Source organism: Pygoscelis adeliae, unplaced genomic scaffold, assembly GCF_000699105.1.
Source record: "Pygoscelis adeliae isolate BGI_AS28 unplaced genomic scaffold, ASM69910v1 Scaffold443, whole genome shotgun sequence".
Classification (NCBI taxonomy): Eukaryota; Metazoa; Chordata; class Aves; order Sphenisciformes; family Spheniscidae; genus Pygoscelis; species Pygoscelis adeliae.
The window spans coordinates 453733-474285 of record NW_008824447.1 but is presented as its reverse complement, the minus strand read 5'-3'; the positions used below and the strand labels follow the sequence as shown (position 1 = coordinate 474285).

Here is a 20553-nt window from a genome sequence, read left to right as displayed (position 1 = left end):
CTTCTTCTGCCTGATCTCCCACTTGACATTTGGGTACAAGAGAGGAGCAACATACAACTGTTGTATTGTGCGATCTGGCAATCTCTTTCCTCAGCCCCAGCTTGAATTTACTCAGCTGAACAAACAGTTGTCTGTCAAGAGGTTTCTCCACATAGAAACATTGGCTTTACTGTACCAGTTTACCATCCTGCTTCCAACAGCAGCCAACATTCACGGAAAGAAAACTCTTTTCCCTCAATAACCTGGACACAGATTACCATATAGGGATGAGCAGGACTGCTCCATCTCAGGATCAATGCTCCCTCCGTCCTCAGAGCCATTTAACCCTTTAATCATGAGACTTGGTTACTTTTTTCTTGTAGTTTTGTCTGCTAAAATAAGTATGCCATGGAATTAGATAGATATTGAGGCTGGATTGTGTCTCAACACAGCAGTAATCCTACTGTAGCATTTTTTTTCCTCAGTGTGTTGTCTGTTGTTTTCCCAATGTATTTTTTTGCCACAGAAAAGGCTTTCAGCAGTAATACAGGAGCTGATTTGATAAGGTCCAGCCATATGTCTTCCCTCTCCTTTGCACCATCTTTATTTTTCCTCCCTCTCCATTTGTGTGATGAGAGCAAGTTAGCCGAGTAGTTCTCACCATACTCCTGAAACAAATAACAGTATCAGCCAGCCTGATGAGCTTCATGTACCAGTTAGATAGCCCGAAGGTCCATTTGGCTTGTCCAGAAAGCTCTGCCTGTTGCACAGTATAGGATGTGGTTAAAATGCAATTAAAGTTCATCTCCATGGCAAGCCTAAACCAAGTCAGGATGTAGGAGTTCTCTCCCAATCTTTTTTATTTTCCATACAAGTGAACAGCCATTAACCTTTGTGATTTCTTGGTTCTGGCTACAGTTTAAACAACTCCAGATGCCCCAAAGTACTATTGTGTTCTGAGAGACTTACTGACCTTCTCAGGCGAGGAGGATGATCACAGACAGTAGGCTGAAGGTCCACGGGGCTTTCTGGGCCTCTTCCTCTTTCCTCCCCATCCTCGTCTGCTCCACCAGTGTACTCTTGCCACCTTCTTTGTGCTGGCTTTAGCATTCAGTAGATCTTCCTGCAGGCAGGTTGAGCTCTCAAATAGCAGAAAGCCGGCTGGTGTTTTCTGCAGGATTTGTTTTCTTGTGTTTAAGTGATTTAAGTCAGCTCACGGAGAGATCTAACAACAGAGCCAGCACAAGGTAAGCAGCAGGAGGAGGAAGGGAGGATAAAATGGAAGGGAGATCAGAACCTTCTTGCAGCAGCTATGGCCAGCTGAATTTTACCAGTTCATCATTTTAATACTGTGAGCATCACCACATTAGCTATCCTAACCAGACTTCAGGTGTGCTTATGGAAACCAGAGTACCAGAGAACTTCTAGAAAAGTTCTGTTCATTAGTCTCAGTTGTGAACAGCTGCTGTTTGCTTCACTGTGAACAAATGCAGCTGAAGCACAAATCACCTTGTAAAATAAAGGGGGCTGAACTTGGGAGAACTCTTCAGCTGGTAGAAATCACAGAACCATTTAAGTCAAATGATATCATGCTAGAGAAATTTTAGGCTAACCTACTCAGCAAGGGGTAAGGCCTCAGCTGATGTCAGAGGGAGTATGACAACGTTATTTTGGCATGATCTCTTCCTCTGTGAAGCCATGTTAGTTTCCAAGTCAGTCATCAGCCAGACCAAATGCATTTTATATAATGATCTTCAGTGCAAGACGTGGGTGGGTCTCGCAAAACATTTCTGTGGTTAAGAGAGGATTTTGGTAGTTGATACATGAAGAGGGCCAGCTCTGCTTCTGCGCCATGGGCCTCGCTTAAACAAAAGGGGTTTCAGATGCAGTGTGTGTTTTAGGAAATATTGCAGTGCAGGAGAATGTTATATTCTGAACAAAATAGGTCTTTAGCATGTGTATGCCTATACTGTTAGCAGCATTATTTAGTCTAAGGGAGCACAGATGTAAGACCTCTCACTACTGCAACATCAGGACTTGTGTCCACCTTGGCCAAATGATACTAGAGAAGTCATTCATAATGGCTGGTCAAGTGTCAAGATACTAGGAACCTAAGGTCCATAATGTTTAATTTATAGATCATTCTGAGATGGTGTTTCAATGCTAAGGGATATATGTCTTGCTATCATATAGCCATTAGGAAGTATTTATATGCCGGTGTATATTCAGAAGGCTGTGTCTATAGACTTAAAGGATATTTGAAGTGAAGACTCTATAATACATGCTTCCACTCACACAGTGTCTGTTTGACGGTCACAGGGGATTCTTAATGATGATATTACAGTCTCCCCTTTTTTGTAACATTACCAAAGCAGTGCTGTAAGTGTGGGCAGTAAACAGAGCTTTTCAGCCAGAGAAGAGAAACTGAATTTTACCATGCCAAGGAGGAGTGGCTGAGGTTTGCGCACTTCTGCCATGTGAAAGGAGGGGTTAAAACTAGAGCGCGGAGGCAAGCTTGCTGCTATCAGTGGGGTTTAAAGCCAGCAATTGCTGTTTATGGGAGAGATTTCTTCCTACTCCTCAAACCCCAAGTGCTCTGTCTCCTCTCCCCGACCCTCTCCAGGGCTGTGCAGCTGCTTATTTTTCTTGTGCCTAGTGTCAACCCTGGCAGCCAAGCAGCAGCCGCGAGACTGAGTGGGCAGGCAGCCTCCAAGGCTTTACTCTATCTCTGCCGACCTCAGGACTGTACAATACATGGCTGTTATTAGCAGGGCGTGAAACTGCTGCCTCTTGCACATGTAGGGCAGTGCTTATGGGGGACATTTTGAGAGCCAGCTAAGTACTCTACACCTTATCACTACCTTGTGCATAACTATAAAAATCCCTCTAGAAGCATTAACTGCAGGAAGAAAGTTGTAGCCGTGCCTCTCCATTTGAAGGTACAGTTTGCCCTAATTCTTGGCTAATTACGTAGTTCAGTCTTGCCCAGCAGTACAGCTGAGAAAATGGTGGGACATGGAAATGCCTGCTTTCAGGAGCCCTACCGCATTGCTGGACCCGTTCACCACCTTCCCACTTTGGCTAGGTTGTTTGATACCACATCACCTTAAAGCCTCTCGGTCCCAGCTCTCTCCACAGCTAAATCCCTTTACCTTCAGATTGTACAAAGTTCAACCATCTGAGTTCACTTTAAAAAAACAGTACATGTGTGCGTTAGGGGAAAATGATGTTTCCTTGTGCTACAGAGACAGTTACTTTCTAAGTAAGCTTATTTTAGCCAAAAGGCAGGAAATTGCAGCATGCCCAAACAATTAAGGTACCAGCCCTGACTCAACTCCCCTATTCGATCTCCCACACTTTTAAATTTGCTGGGCCTCAGGAACATCCATGTGCTTTCTTGCCATCGCTCACTAGCCAACACACACCCTGTGGAGAGTCCCCCCCATATGACTGCTCCTTTGGAGGCCTTCTGACAGCCAAGGAAGTGATTTAGTCTTCGTGGAGTCATTCACACCATCCAGACTGGCCTCAGACAAGTGATTTACACTTACAAAACAACCATCCACCAGTCCCTCCCCATCCCACAACCAAGTCCCTCTCTCAGTTTCTCCATCCTTCCTGAAAATACATGTAATGGGTTTGACCTTCCTGGAGGATGCTACTTTCTGTATTGTCTTCACCACACTTCTGTGGAGGTGTCTCTTTTCCCAGTGGAGAAGCTCCTTTTAATAGCATTTTCTAGCATTGCCTCTTCTTGGGTTTTCACCAGTTTCACAGGCTGCTATTTACTCCAAATGGGCTCTACTATACTCCAAATTCATTACGCTCGCTAAGAGTTATCAGGTAGTCTTTGACCTGTAGTCTCTATTGTCCTATTAAAGATGGTCTCTACTGGCCTAATAATGGTAGATTATTTAGTTGCTGCTCCTCTGTCAGTCAGAGAGACCCCTCCAGAACCTCGTATTTTTTTACCGTGCAATCTGTGGAGAAAGATACCCAGGGTGTAAATCATTTGTGGTTAAAAACAAAAAAAATCTGAGTGCCTATGCTCAAATTCCTAAAGGTCTCCCATGTGAAACTTGAAAGAAGGCAAACTGATTTAGGTAATCTGCAAACAGAGCTTATACATTTAACTAAATTGTGCTGCCAATCATCAGCTGGTCCATGATACCTAACAGTGTGCATGCTCATAGCTCTCAGCAGAGGTAAGGAGGTGCAGTAAGCCTAAATCTTTTCTACTGGTGTTTAAAGCTAATGCTTTTTATTTCCTATTTGCAGTGGCCTGAGACACAGTTGCCACAGTTGCACTGATGCATGCCAGCTCATTGAATTATTGCAACTCAGCCGTATACCTAAATTTGCTAATAGACAAGTGTAGCTTTTGAAGATGAGTTTTTAAGTGGCTGTAGGAGCCAAGCAGAATTTTCAAGAATTTTCAGTTTTCTTGTTGAAACAAACAGAGATTTAGTGGTCTAAAATGCTTGGGTGGTTGGGTTTTTTTGCAAATTCCACCAGCCTACTAAATACCTCTGCAAGTCTGAGCAGCTCAGTCAGTTTAGAATATGGGATGGGGCCCTTGATCACTTGGGACTTTTCTTGTGAAGATCTCAAGATGCAGATCTGAGTTATTCTCATTTGAGGAATATTTATATTCAAGCTTAGCCTGAATCCATTCTAAAAATTAAGTGAACAACAAAAAACAAATCTGCACTTGAATCCTACCTCTTCTCAAAGTCTGAAGCTCTGTTGTTAGTCCAATAATTTGCCACTCAGGCATCTTGGGCTGAATTTTTTTGTGCTTTCTTGTTTTTGTGAAGGAGGGGGGTACCCTTGTGTGGGGGGGAAGTAATGACAGCCAATGGAAAATAACCAAACCCATTAGGTTCGACTAGAATTTACTTGCTAGCTGCACTGAGGTGAATGTGCAGCCCTGGCACAGTGTGATGCACATTGCATGTGCAATTCCGGTCAGCTGCCAAGGAGTCATCAGCTCCTTGAAACTATTCCAGGGGCCACTGTAGAGAAGATATTAGGGGTCTGCCATCCCCATCAGTAAGAGTTGTATTTATATACTTGGAAATTTTCTAGAGCATAGTTACAGCAGTATACTACCGATTAAAAATAACATCACATGTTGCAAATAATGAAGTGAAAGTAAAATTTAGGGTAAATCATATCTCTGCAGAACTGTAAGTATTAGCTGTAAGTTGCTATAATTGGAGGGTGTCTGCACCGGGCTGCGCATTCAAGAATATGACAGAACCTGACATTGCCTTGCCTCTGCGGGAGCGCCATCCCTCCAGCTGACCCCAAGGAGGGCCACTCCTTCCAGGACTAGCAGTAGTGGCACAAGCAAAACCAAATGACTGACATGGGGATGGCGAATTCCCGCAGTGCTCTCCCAGTGGGGCCGTACACCAACCAACCACCTCAGCAAACTTCCAGCACAGTCCAAAAGCTCTGGTTCAACAACAGACCCACTCGTCCTTCCTCTCTTCCTTTGGGTTTCTAATAAACTCCTGCCTTGGCCAAAAAGTGTCTCTTTTTTTTTTGACGAATATCAGCTAATTGAATGTTTTCCAGTTTGAAACTGCTCCCACCAAGACAGACCTCTCTTGCAGATGAGGTGGGGCCAGCCTGAGCCCACCACAGGTGTTTAGCCCAGTACTGCCCACTGATGGTCGTGGTGAATGATTCACTGCTGACCTAGGGAATCACATCACCTTTAGAGTGATTTTAACGAAGGACTGGATAGAAAGAAAGCATGGAGATCTTTAGGAAAAGCTGCTCTAAAACAGTGAATTCAGCATGAATTGTTGACATAGACTATGCAGGTTTTGTTCTTAAAGTTATCACAGATTACATAGGATGATGAAAAAAAAATGTTAGTTTTTGGAATGCAGCAGTATTACCAACTCTGATCAACTGGTAAAATATGCCCTGGGGAGTCAGACCTAGAGGAATTGAAGGAAAAGGACAATAAAAAAAAGACAGTTAAAGTTTTTGTTGTTTTTTTTAAATTAAGATTCTTGCACTAAAAAATCATCTTCTATACAGTCTTTCATTGAAAGAGTTCGAGAATTAATTGCATGTGTGTCAAGGAACCACTTACGTGGCCCTTACTATGCTATTACCTGAGCACCTCCCACATTATTAAAAGGCACAAACCAGTAGAGCAATATAATCTCCCTTCCCTTGTTCCTTATAAATGAAGTCTAGAAAAGGTTTTTTCCAATATGTGCATGTCTAGGAGACTCTGTGTGTGTGTGTGTGTGTGTGTGTGAGAAAAATTATTGATGGAAAGATGATGGAAGAACTGGGTTTTGTGAATTTGTGAGAGGAAAGATGACAGAAATTACAGTGTTAGTCTGGGACTTTCAATTTCATGCTCTTCTACAGACCTCCCGCGTAGTCCAGGGGAAGTCACTTGTGCCCAGAGCCGCACAAGGGGTTAGCTGCAGCAGTGTTTGGCATTGCAGTGTTTAATTGCAGCCAGCTACCTGCTTGGTATCCACAGCTGTGGGGTAGGTAGCTGGGCTACGTATGCGACTTGGGGTGGGGGGACAGGGAAAGGAAGGCTTCTCTGCATCCATGTGCCAAGAAGGGACCTGTCCAGGCTGTTCATTGGCAAATGCACGCGGAGGAGAATTATTTTCTGTCCTGGTCCCAGCTGCAGGTACCTTATTCTGGGTGAGAGGGAGGAAGCTATCACTGAACAACAGTCGCATCCATGAATGAAAAAAACTGAAATTGGTTTCATTTTTTAAATTAAAACCCAGAAAAATTTCAAATGGGAATGGACATTTTTCTGTGAAAAATGTTAATGAAAATAAGGTTTTTCCAACCAAAAAATCTGACTGGCTCTTTCCTGTCACATTCCTCCTCTTGTAGATGTCACGGATGAGGTGACCATCGGGGTAGGTTTCAGCTAGAACGGAAACCTGCAAATTTTGCCAGATGTCATCTCTTCAAAACGCACTGCTTTGTTCTTTGTAGGGAGAGTCTATAGTAAGGGCACCGGCAAACTAAGCTCTGGTTTTAGAGACAGTACAGGTTTCAGAGATACTCTTTACAGTTTGAAAATGGGAAATACCATCAATAATGTTAATATCTCTGACAATTTCAGATGTGCTCATTAAATATGTTATTCCTATCCCTTTTCAAAAAGCATTTTATATTCTCATACTGAACATGTCATCATCCCCACGTAACACGTACCAACCCCAGACAGGAATAGAAAGACAGGCTGACAAGAATTCATTTTAGCACCTGGACGCTAGATGCCTTTGGTTGCCTGCCCTTTAACCACTGTAGCAAGTCATCTCTCAGAGGTTGGTTTTGCGTTCAAAGTAAAATGCATCTATACGGCCATCTGTGGGATCTGGACAGTTGAGCTATAAAAACCCTGTTGTTTCTGACAGCAGCAGAACCCCCAGCTCTGTGCAATTGTCTTTCCATATTTCATAGTTGCCAGTTATTATGCTGTGCTGCACACACACACATTGCAAGCAGGAAGTAGGAGCAGCTTAGCTCTTGGATTCCCCAGTCTCAAGAGACTGCCATGAAACTGAAAAACACTAAACTAAAACCTAAGTATCTGTTAGACCTTTAATTAGCGACCTAAGGAGTGTTTGCCAAGAGGAAATTTGAATTCAATTATCCAAATAGAAAGTATTTAACCTCTCAATAGCACTCAAGTAATTATAATACTTGGGTTTTTTTCAGGAACCTTAAAAAATAAAACAAAAAGCAAATTAAAAAATGGTAGAAGATGTCAATTTTATATCACATGGAGTATACAACGGAAAGCTGTAATATTGCCCATGCTTTAGACTCCTCATGTTAGCACAGAAAGGGGCAACCTCAAGCAGGGAGAGCGGGTTGCAGGATTCTTGATTTCCCCACTGAAACAGCCAGCAACAGTATCAGGGCCAACAGTGGTAGTTTATGTGCATCAGTACAATAAACACACAACTAAGATCAGCAGGTCATGTCATGCAGCTTTTAATGTGATAAAGATGCTCAGTCAGTGTCAGAAGGACTAGGATGCATCAGAAGAGGCTGTATATTCCAGTACATTTTGCAAACATCAGTTGATACCAGCCAAGCCATTTGCATTTCAGATTGCAGCAGCTGTTTCAGCCCTGATCCCAACTGTCCTTTCACTACACATCCACCCAAAAGTTTCCAGAATTAATCCTAAGGAAAAAAAGTCAATATTTTCTGCTCCTCTCTTCACAGACTGTAGGTTGCTTTGGGATTATGTTTATCAGCTGCTTTCTGACAGCCGGTACGAAAATTTCATCCGATGGGAAGATAAGGAATCCAAAATATTTCGGATAGTGGATCCCAACGGGCTGGCCCGGCTGTGGGGAAACCACAAGGTAAGGAAGCAATGCAATTTTCCTCCTGCAGCACTTCACCTCTTGTAACATCACAGGATTCATTTATAAACAGGGGAAAAAGGAAGAAAGCATGTGCATATAAACTACTGCTGGAAAGTTGTAATCTTTCATTCTACGCACATTAGAAATATAAAGCATCCAGCCTCAAGCACTAAAACCTATCCTTCATATAGAGAACCTGTTGGTTTGGTTTAAAGGCATTTAGTTATAAATGCATTTAATTATAAAATTACGAGGAGTGCAAGAATTAACGGTCCTTCTCTCTCAAGGCATCTCATTTCTTCCTGAAACCTGATGCTAAGGATGTTCTGGTTAGATGTGGTCTACAAGGAGCTGTATACTACATCTCGGCAGGAGCTTTCTGTCTGAGTTCCTGTCTGCACCAACGTTCAGATTTCACACGCTGTCCTGTGACAGACACCAAATGCTGCAGGATTATGTATTTCCTTTTAAGAGGGTAATTCTGCTTTGTTCTCTGGAAAGCAGTTACTGATCTTTGCAGTTTGGGGCTGAGTATGTACAGATATATCTATATGAGTATATGCATATGAGTATATTCATATGAGTATATGAGTAGTCAGCATGGATTTACAAAAGGGAAATCATGTTTGACCACCCTGATATCTGTCTGTGATGAAATGATTAGCTTGGTGGATGCAGAGAGAACAGTGGATGTAGCTTACCTTGACTTTAGAAAGGCTTTTCAGACTGTCTCCCATAATATTCTCATAGACAAACTAATGAAGTATGACCTAGACAAGAATACAGTGAGGTAGATTGAAAACTGGCTGAACTGCTGGGCTGAAAAGGTTGTGGTCAACGGCACAGAATCCAGTCGGTAGTGATGTTACCCTGGGGATTGATTCTAGAGCCAGTACCATTTAACATGTTCATTAATGACCTGGATGATGGGACAGAGCGCACCCTAAGCAAGTTTTCAGACAATACAAAACTGGGAGGAGTGGCTGATGGACCAGAGGGTTGTGCTGCTGTCCAGAGGGACCTGGACATGGTGGAGAAATGGGCTAACGGGAATTTCATGAAACTTAATAGGTGGCAATGTAAAGTCCTCCACCTGGGCAGGAATGACGTGGGGAGGTGTGAGACTTTACATTTCCCCTTGTTACATTTCATGAGACCCCAGGTGTGGGACTGTTGTACTAGGAAGGTGGTCAGACACTGGAGCAGGTTGCCCAGAGGAAACCGTGGAGTCTCCATTCTTGGAGATGTTCAAAACCCAACCGGACACAGTCCTGAGCAACCATCTCTGGTTGACCCTGCTTTGAGCAGAGGGACTGGACTAGGTGATCTCCAGAGGTACCTTTTCCAGCCTCAACTATTCTGTGATTCTATATTTGAGTATACATGGCCTATAATCTTGATAAGGTCAAGATTTTCTCATGTGACTCATTGCTTACAAGAACATCTGTCTTAGAGGTCTTGGGCTGCAACACTGGGAATGGAGAGTTCTGCCCTTACCCAACCTCCATGTTAATGATCAGGCCTTGTCATCACGTCTCATGTTGGGTGTCTAAAACTGAAGCTACTTCAGACCACTAGCCACTTGGGAAATGCAGCGGCCTTTTAGCATGTAAGAAATGGAAAAAGCACACATGGTATTTCAGAGGGCTTCCCGATGAGCGGAGTCTAGATTTTGCAAGGAAAACATTGTCATTGTTAGTGTTTAATTGCCACAGGAGCAACTTATGTGGCCTCCCTTAGCAGAGCTGTTGCAGTCAGGGCAAGCAGAGGAGATCTGCTCTTAGGGGGCATTTTAGGTGGATCAGTCTCATTTAATAAAGTCAGGTCAACACTACAGACTTCTGCCTAATCTTGGACTGACAGAGCTGTGCCAAGCCAAACTCCTAACATGGAGGCTCACAGAGCAAAAGCATGCTTCTACTAGTTCGGCATGTTTTGCCCATGGCAAGGCGGCTGGTTTATACTCGTGCAAACACGGCTTTGCCAGTATAGTTGTCTCTCTGCTGGGAGTTTCTTTGCCAGCATAGTAACCAGTGCTCCTCCTTGTACCAGAAAAATGCTCTTCATGTAGATGTAGCCTAAGGGACTGATCCTGCTATCCCAAGTCAGTACTATGAGGACTGCCCACATACAGCTCTGACAGTGCCCATCACTTCTGCCTTATGACACTCAGCTTCAGCAGGGCCATACCTCAGTCACCCTGCAGTGCTCTGGCTATGGCCTTTGGGGTCAGCAGCTCCCAAAATGAAGGGGATCCTCTGTCATAGAAGCAGATGTGCAACCTAATGGGCTTCTTGATTTATACCCGTATAACAAGAGGAGAAACAGGCTGTCAATCTCCACAGTGCTCTGTAAGCATTAACTAGTTAATGGAGGGGAATCCCAGAGGAACAGCACTCTTAGCAGGGACTGCTGACAGATTCAGTCTATTAGCCACTGTTCTTATGCTTTTACAAAAGATGGTTTCATTAAGAACAGGCCTGTCACATCGCACTTGGCATGAGCATCTCCCTCCATCTAATGTCTCCTCTTGTGGTTGATGAAGCCTTTTGTTAGCTGTGATCCAAGAAACTGTAGACAAACCGCACCTGGAACTTTTGTTAGGCTTTCTTGCTTAAATTGCCCTGTATGAAAAGAGACCCATAAAAATTTGGTGATGAGGGCTGGAGGGGCAGGATGGGCCTGCAAACAGCAGAAGAGTGGAACATGTAATTTCTTGAACTGACTTGGTTACTTTAGCTAGCTGTGATAGTTCTGCAACTTCTTTTGGGGCTTAGGAAGGTTTTAATGAGTCATCTCACCACGTTTTTCCTTTTTCTTTTGAAAAAAACAGAACAGAACAAATATGACTTATGAGAAAATGTCCAGAGCCCTACGCCACTACTACAAACTAAATATTATCCGGAAGGAGCCAGGACAAAGGCTTTTGTTCAGGTAATTTTTTCTTTTCGTTGCCATTCCTTTCTACAGACAATTAGTTTTTGAAGATGGAGGATGGAATTGTGTGTGGAATACTTCATTGCCACAGCTGTAACACAGGTGACAATGGGCATATCTTTGTAAAAGCTGTCTAGACCAGGGCTTCCCAGCTTTCAAGGCAACTGCACCAATTTACAAAAATACAGGCCTGTTTCAATGATCAGTGGAGTCAATAGAAGTCTTTTCACTCACTTCAAGCAGGCTGCGCCATTGTTTAAAACCTTAGCTAAATGATTCATGATCTCAGCCAAGGTGCTGGAAAACCCACTCCAAATTCACTTCTCAGACACAGCTGCCGGTGAAAGCTAAGCAGGGATCAGGCATTTCCTCAAGTGCATCAGCATCACAGAAGAGAAGTGCTGATGACCATGTCTTCAGCGGTGCTGCCTTCAAGGAAGGAGGGACCTGCAAGAGCTGTTCATAAAACCTAATGCATCGGATTGGATGATACAACCAAGAATTTAGGAAATAGTGCCCGAAACAGCGTAAAGCAGGGAAGTTACTTGTACAAACTTGAGTGTGGCTGGCAGAGAGTGAGAGCACTCCAGTTCTTTTCAGACAAGACCAGCAAATCCTAGTGCGTACGTCTGACCCACAGAGCACTGAACTCAGACCAAAGACTGCTTTGATGTCAGTGGTCTGGATCTAGTAATGTGCTTGGAAATGATATCAATAGGAAGGCAGTCTTGGAGTTTGTTTTCTTAAATAGCTAACAGAACTGCATTAGCACGCAAACTATCTACAGCTGAAAAGGTTTCTGTGGAATGTCTTGTTTATGTCAGCTCTTAGAAGAAGACTTAGATGGGGGAAAGAGAGTGAAGGGAAGAAAGAATCACAGGCAAAATCAACTGCGTGATTTTAATATTTTGCAGAAAGTTAAAACAAGGTTGCTCCATCAGCAGCAGTACCAATGAAGGCAGCCTGGATAGCTATGGCCTTGTGTGAAGACTGCGCTGCCCCAGGGGAATTCTGTGATGCTGAACAGTGAACGTGCTTATCTTGGAGCCTCTCCTTTGGTGGGGGCACAAACAAAACAGAAGTCCATCTCTTCTCAACCAGGCTGCCTATTTTCTCAAAACTGTAGAAACTTAAAACCCTTGGAGACCTCAGTTCCTCTGTCAGACTTGCCCAAAATTGACCAACAGATTCAAAGGTCACCAGGGAGCATAAAACATGAGCATATAAATCTCATTTCCTTCGGAAACTGGAAAAAAACAACAACAAAGCATTTTTTGCACAATTCCCAATAAAAACTTATTGATGTTGTTTTCTTAGACCTATTTATATCTGAAGAGAAAAAGAAGAACAGCTGCAAAAAATCAAGCCATTAATGTGCCTTTCTTGGCTATTTCTCGTAAGCACAGAAATAATAGGAAATGTGACTTTATAAGTAACATGCAGGCAGTTGTCATCTGCAGATATGTGTACAGAGCTTTAAGTAAAATGGAGTCAGAGAAGGGATTTCTAATAGGTTGCCTGAGTGTCTTCTGCAACAAAAGAGGTCACAGATACTGTTTCTTCATTAGCTTGTAGTTCTGGGTTGCCTTTTAAAATTTAATCAAATGCTATTACAAATACCCATGCTTTGAGTTTCTTGACATGACTTAAAAGACCAGAAAGAATACCCAAAGTACTGCAGTACAGTTCACATCAGCCCATTTCCCACATGGTTTAGGAAACAGAGCAGACAGAACGTAGGGAGGGCAGTGGGATCACTCTCTGTTTTGATTTCATCCTCACGCAAGATCAACAAGATGAACACAGGGTTTAAATCAGGGCACAGTCTGGCCCATAGGCTTTGGTGCGTTTTCACTGTGTAGCCAGGGACTGATTTACCACTTCTGTGCGCTAGTTTTTCACCACCGTAACACCATTTAGATCAGCAGTGTTCTTCCAGCATACAAATCGGAGTGACACAGCAGTGAGTCACGGGCCTTTTTTTTTTTCCTAAATGCATATGTGTACATGATTTCCAAAATTAGAAGTGGTGGCAAAAGGTTAGTTCCAGGCTGTGCTATGCATTTGCTGAGAGACTCCAGATTTTTCAGATGGAAAGCCTTCAGCTTTATAACCTCAGAGGCAGAAGAGGGGGCAAGTCTCGCCCATGAGCTTCAGCAGTGATTTTTCTGGGTCAGTGATAGTAACGAGGTCAGTTGGTTTTGTTTTCACTGGAGCAAGGATACTGAGCATATCATCAACCTGAAATAAAATCAGCTCCTCTGATTAACACATTTGGTACTGCTGAATGTTAGCCAGCACATCGTTAATGAAAGACTGTGAAATTTTGTAACACTTCCAGCATAAACATCTTTCATCCTAATTTCTCCAGAAGTACTTATGAGTTAGGAAAGTGATTTGTGTTTAAACTAGGATTTCATCCTTCCTGTGCCACTCACTCTCTCTTCCTACACCATTAAATTCAGGAAGAAAAAGCAGAGCTTTTCCGTGCTATCTCTGTGCAGTAGTACACAAAAGCATCCTGGCAAAGATCAAGACTGCAGACGTGATCTGCAGGCCGGTGGATGTCCCTTCCCATTTCCTACTGCTGCCATGCCTCCCCAGAGGCAGTTTCTGTTTCTAGCCCCCTACAGACTTACTGCATCAAGACATTAGTGCTGGGAGCCGTGGCATTCATTTACAGAGGATACTGCTTCATTACAATTACACTTGCAGCAATCACACAGGAAGAGACTGTCTTTGCTCACAGTTCCTTAGCCCAAAAGCTTTTTCTTTCAGGGCTTTTTCCATTTCCCAGAACTTGTTCTGACTTGGTCCTTGGCTTTTTCCACCACTGTTCCTTTGGTGTTTCATATTCCTCTTCGCTCACCTACACACAAGCCTGCACAAACCAGTAGCCCTCCGCCTCTCCACGCCTTGCGAGTGCTTTTGCTTTGAAATGGGCTGGCCATAAAGGTTTTTAATGTTTCTGTCACCAGACACATAAATGAGTGTACCCATGGCATACTGTCATCTTACATGACAACAGCAAACGATATGAGGGAGAAGAAGAAAATACCATTCTTTGGAAAAGACTATGGGGTTTGGTTCAGATTTGGACTTTCAAGGAGCAGGGGAAAATACCTGTGATTTTTTCAGTTTCCTTTCCAGGTATGGAGGAGGGAAGACACCAGTGGGCTGGGGAGAAGCTGGAAAATACTAAGTTGTTGGGAGGATACAGCAAAGATGATTTTGGAAGCTGTAGAGCTCAGGGGCCTCAATGTTTTGATGAAGGTAAAAGCTGAGACCGCTGGGAAATCCACTTGTTTCTCTGTTTTGCAGGTTCATGAAGACCCCAGATGAGATTATGAGTGGCCGAACAGACCGCCTCGAGCACCTTGAATCCCAGGAACTGGATGAACAAATATACCAAGAAGATGAGTGCTGAAGGGAACTGGTGCACCGCCTCTGTGGGTCCACGGGAGAAACATCTGCCTGGATGGCTGGCACAGTTTGGGAGGGGAAGCAACAACACAGAAGCAGTACTTGGGGTTGCCGCTTAGCTTGAAGACCACGCAGGACCTGAAGCACCTTAACAAAACAAACTAACAGGCAGAAGTGGTGCTGGCAGAAAAGTAAAGGGGAGAAAGCCTGGACTTACGCACTACTTCACTGTTCCTACAAAGTCTCCCTTGAGTTCTTTCTTTCTTTTTGGTTTGTTTCAGTTTGGGGGGGGGGGGGGGGGGTTGTTTTTTTTCCCTAATAAACATGCAGTTTGACTTTCCGTATCTCACATAGGACAAGACGTCAGATTATGCTTTTTTTTTTTGGAAGGCTTTCCTATGGAAATAGAGCGCTCTTATTTTCTGTGCAAGTCTCATGACATAACACCGCATAAAACAATAGCAACACAGAAGGGATTTGCTCAAAGGTTCCAGTTTGCTCGGATCAATTTACATGTGCTGCCACTGGGAAATGTGTTGAAGCTACTAAAAGAATTTACCACACATACCTGTCAAATGAAGAGGAGTCACCCTTCACGTATGGGCTGGGGTATCATCCCAGCATAGCGTGGGCTCACAATGAGTCCTGCAAGTGGCTCTTAACTGCTGGAATATGGACCAAAACCAATCACCTAAGTGCTCCGGGGAGGAGAAAAATAAATGTGACAAACCTCTGCAATAGACTTGATGTTGACATGAGCGGGGCGGGGGGAGGGGCAAGGACAAATACATATATATATGTGTATATATAGAAACGTTTCTCATATATATGTATATATATGTAACCCCCACAATATATCCACAATGCAGAATTTCAGCTCAAAGCTTTCTCTAAAAAAGCAAAGGCTGAAGCATCTGTAATTACAAAAGGGAGGGGTGTTTCTTATACCTTCTAGCAATTTTGGGGTGAAAGGTGAAGGACTGTTCCTTACATCGTAGGGAGAAAGCAAAGGGACCCATCACGTGGTTTGTATTACTCAGAAACCTCTCCAGGATCATTTTGTGCTGCTGGAGAGGTAGATGATTCACCAATCTGAAAACTGATGGTAGAGAACTGGAGACCAAATAGCTATACTTATATCTTGTAATTGATTTTGGCTTTGTTTTGAAATTTGTTTTTTTTATGCCTCCCACTACCCTCCCCCACCCCACAGCTCTGCCATCAAGGGAGTTTGTCTCAGCTTGCCCGTTTTTAACATGATTTAAAAGACAAGAAAAAAAGAAACCCTGCAGCCGTGTTGCTTTCTTGGTTTTTGGTTTTGTTCTGGTTGCAAGGTGCCCCATTTTTTACACCCCCAATTTGGTTTGCTGCACTGAGGGTGCTTTGCATGAGGCGAAGAGCTATGCCTAGTTTGGTCGCAGGAAGCTCAGCAGTCCTTGATGCCCAGTACGAGAGAAATTACTGGCCTTTTTCATTTCGCATTGCTTGGGCCACCATGACAGGAAAGTCTGTGGTGTCCAGGCGTCCAGCGATCCATCATCAGTGGTCGTTTTAATGGAAGGAAGATCTAGCAGCAGAAATGGTGCTTGCAAAGAGAGAAGATGTATAGAGAAACTGTGCGTGAATCACGTGGTGTCTGGAAGAAAGCACGTCCACACCACTTCATTAAAACAAAAAGTCTCTCTTATGGGAACACGCATACTAGAAATGGAAAAGATCAATGGGCTAATCTAATCTGTTTCAACCAAAAAACAAGGTACATTCCCATGATAGAGCTTTTATCAGCTATTAAACCAACACAACATTTGATCTTACCACATACTTAACAAGAGGGTTAATCTATCCAGGAAAAAATGGCACTCGGCAATGAATAGTGTCCCCTACGTTTAAACAGAGACAGTCCGATCTCACAAAAGACTTAATACTGAGTCACGGGTCACAGAAGGAACGGCTTTGTTAAGGGTGTAGATAGGCATCATACAAAGAGGAGAGATTTTTCAGAGCCAGTATCTGATGGATACGACAGGGTGTATGTCTCTCCATAAGCTTTTCCCAGCCACATGTTTTTATTAAATCATAGTCAATATGTTACAAGTCCCAGGACATCACGTACTTGACTTCTTCTGCCTCAAAAGAAAAGACACGGGAGTGTGTATCAGAAAGATGAGCAGACAACCTGTCACCTGTCTCTGCTGTGACTCTGAAGTCCTTGAAGCTCAGGAGGTGTGAGAGTGGGAGATGCTGAGGGACTTCGGTGGTCACAGATCTGAAACCAAAGGTCCCTTGAAACCAAGGGGCCAAGGAGTTGCTCTGCTCTGTCACCTTGCTCACGGGCACGCAAGTTGCGGCCATGTCTCAGGAGCTGGGGTGAAGAGGGTGTGGTGAAGAGGTGAATATGAATGACGGATGAAGTGTGATCATGAGTATCAATGTAAAGAAAGGCTCGTGCTGGTTTCTTGTGTTTCTTAGAGTGTTCAGTGGCAGAAAGAAACCAAGTTTGTGCAGAGAACGAGTCATATCCTTTACTGCTCTGGCTGTGACAACTACAGAACTGCATTATTTTCTTTTGCCTGCTGCAGCTACTGTTACGAGATGGTGAGGGGAAAAAAAGATTATAGGGACTTCCTATGTAAAGTGCTCTGATGAGCCACGGGTTTTTGTTACGGCCAAGGTGCACACTGCAAAATACGGAGAACGAGAGACAATCCACCAGTGTAAGCCCATACGCTCACTGTGTATGCTAGCAAACAAAGTTCATCCTCGGCACTGGGTAAGACAGGAAGGAGCAAGGAATTCTGAAATCACACATGTTGTCCCATAGGGAAATTTTCTAGGGGAAATTTTGGAGAGGAAATGTTCACCTTTGCCAAAAATGCAATCACTTTCACCTGCAGATTCTAAGTCAAAAGGAAAAAAATATTTGGTGGCTGTTGGAAATTCTTCCAGTTCACATGTAAAGGACATCTTAAGACAACTTCTTCTCCACCACAACCACAGAGAAGAAGTTCTCTCAAGGCTGATGCTAGTTGGAATGAAAATAGCCTTTGAACTTGGAGCAGGCCGATCCCACAGAGGCCCTTCCTGGCCGGTGCTGTCCCCCGCCTCCTGCCAGGTCTGCGTGGTGCAGCAGAGAGTGGCGCGGGTGACGCTGCAGCTGCCAGAACTGCAGGGGCTTGGGACCTGCTGTGGGAGCTGCAGGATTTGAACTGCTCTTGGGGTCTTGGAAGCAAGTTTACCAGCTATGACTGAAAAAAAAAAAAACAAATCCAAAAAACCAGGCTAGAGCAGCTGTAGTAGACAGATTCCCATCTACCTCACATCCAAACGGCAGATACATGGAGTGCAAACACAGCATTAACGCACTGAGCTACAGGAACGCTTGGCTGCCCGTCTAGGCTAGCACACCACTGTCTTTCCACCAACCCTGACACCCGCCTCCCCTCCCCAATTTCTGATTTCCCGGTGTAGAATTTGCCAGCAGCAAAGCAGCCAAACTTTCTGCCTTTGCCACCAAAGCAAGTGGGAAAAGGGAGAAAGAGTCTTATCCTTGGAGACCCGCAAAAGCCATCTGGACATGGTCCTGGGCAACTGGCCCTAGGTGGCCCTGCTTGAGCAGGGAGGTTGGACCAGATGACCTCCAGAGGTCCCTTCCAACCTCAACACCCAACAAAGGATCTTCACACTGTGCAGTTAAGTGGGACCTTCAATGCCATCAGCTTGCTACAAGTCTGAACTAGCCACAAGCCGGTCAGGTAGGACACGCTGCAGTTCCACAGCAGAACATTTTTCTTGATGCAAGTTTGAAACCTTTTGACTGCCTCTCCATCCAAAGAACACTACTGGGGCCCTTTCTGTGAACACTAAGTTGCTGCCACCCTCCCCTTCAGATTCCACGCATGCATTCTCCAGATCTCTTTGTCAGACTGCAACCGTGTGCAAATCCAGAATGCATCAGTTCGAGGTCTTTTTTTTTTAAATAAAATTCTAGTCTGTTTTTATTGATGATGGCTTTTTGTTTTTTTAAGGTGTGGGGCTAAGGGACTGAATCAAATGAATGTAACAAAACAAAAACAAACAAGCCTATTCTCAGGGCCAGTGAGTTGCAAATAATTTTTAAAATGCCTGTAATTACATCATCTCAATAAAAAAAATTTAATATAAAAGTGGGAATGCCAAATTTTGTTGGTGCAATCATTGCTACAAGGTCCGTCCTTTTTAAAAACTGGTACCCAAGTATGTACAGCACAGAGCAACTGTTTTCAATCAGGAAAAGGAACCTGCAGGCTTCCCGTGCCGAAACATGTATGGACAGTGCCTGGATCTTCCCTGGGAAGCATTGTTTGGAAAAGTTAAGGCTGTCCCTTGGAGTATTTACTTTGCTGCCTGCCCTGAGAGATGAGCAGAGCACCCCACTAGTGCCTAGATGGGCGTACCTGGTTCTCCTTCCTTCTCTTGGAGGGGGACATAGAAGCAAAAACCAAAAATGAGGTGGCGTGATGACTGTTGCATCTTTTTTATCCTGCTAAACAGGCCAGGTGAAGGAGTTTGAGAGCAAGAGGTTTTCCTGTAGTATTCATCTTCGCAAACCAGTCTAGAAACCCTGCCGCTAATAGGGGGACCTCATTTCCCTGTCTTCACCCCTAACCAAGCAAGGCACAGGGGCGTTGGTGCCACCAGGTGCTGGGTGCTTAGGGGACAGCAAGGTGAGGCAGCACAAACCACTCACTGCTGTCCATCACTCCCTGCAGCAGTCCTTGTCTCCTGCGGAGTGGCCTTACTAGTGCTGACGGCAGCGTGAGGCCCCTGGAGGGTTTCTCAATGCGCTGCTCCAGGTAGGTGCCACCAAACGCCATGGCAAACACATCTGGTCAGCGGCACACAGGCTGCATCTAGTGCTCTCTGATGCGAGCAATTCATGGCAGGTTAAATCGTTTGGATCCCAGCTACGGCTCAGGATGACCCCACGATAATCTGGCTGATCTGTGGGTTATCCACTCAGCTGCTCCTTGCACAGTATTCGTTCTTGGTTTTCTTCCACTGCTGTTTTTAAACCACAAGGCAAAGGAGTAAGCACTAAATAAACCCCTCTCTGAACCAAGACATCAAGCAAGAAGGAAACGAAGTGTGTTGCTCAGTAATTCAGTCCCTTCAGGCCATTTCCCTTCATTTTAGAAGAGGAAATAGATGTATCCTACACCCTCTCACAGCTTTCTGTGCACTCTGAACAATAGCAAATGCTGCAGGTTGAAGGCACATGGAGGAAGTTCTCAGTGGTTTTGGCTATCGCTCCAGTGAGGATTAGTCTCAGCTCAAGAACTAGTCTTGAGCCCAGAGAAATGTTAGAGAACATCCTTTGGAGGCTGCAGGACAAAAGAGGCCCAGCAGTGCATGCCCAATACATTTTCCTCTCCCATTTTCAAAAATAATTCAGCTGTAAAGGAAAGCTACCAGGCCAACACCAGCGTGGGGATCATGGATGATGCATACATTTGCAGACTATGGCTGCCATGGGCATGACAGTGCACTCTTCCTCTGTAACGCTCCCCAGCGCTGACCAGGAGAGATTTTGCAAGGGTGTCAAAGAGGACCTCAATGACTGTCCATGCACCCCCGGGACTTAACAGAGGCTGCCAGTGAGGTACTGACAGCAGCATTTTTTAATTATATAGAAACCTATCTTGAAGTAATACTTAGCAGAAGGGTTTTCACTTCTCCCAGATGAGACTCCACCTGTGAGGTACAAGCAAACAAGGACATGCTTTTTTCCCCTCAAAGGCTTATACTCATTCAGGCAATCCTGACTTCAGTTTGAAACCCAAGCAGCTTC

General features: G+C 44.2%; 1 protein-coding gene across 1 annotated transcript in view; it reads left to right on the top strand.

Annotated features, from left to right (window-relative positions):
• The window catches only part of ETV6 (ets variant 6), a 94384-nt gene extending 79293 nt beyond the window's left edge, over positions 1 to 15091 (top strand). The window contains exons 6-8 of the mRNA XM_009321024.1: positions 8221 to 8363; positions 11200 to 11300; positions 14625 to 15091. Of these exons, the coding sequence (XP_009319299.1) occupies positions 8221 to 8363; positions 11200 to 11300; positions 14625 to 14730 (350 nt within the window). The 3' untranslated portion in view covers positions 14731 to 15091. The remainder of the gene's footprint in view (positions 1 to 8220; positions 8364 to 11199; positions 11301 to 14624) is intronic.
• Positions 15092 to 20553: the final 5462 nt, after the last annotated feature.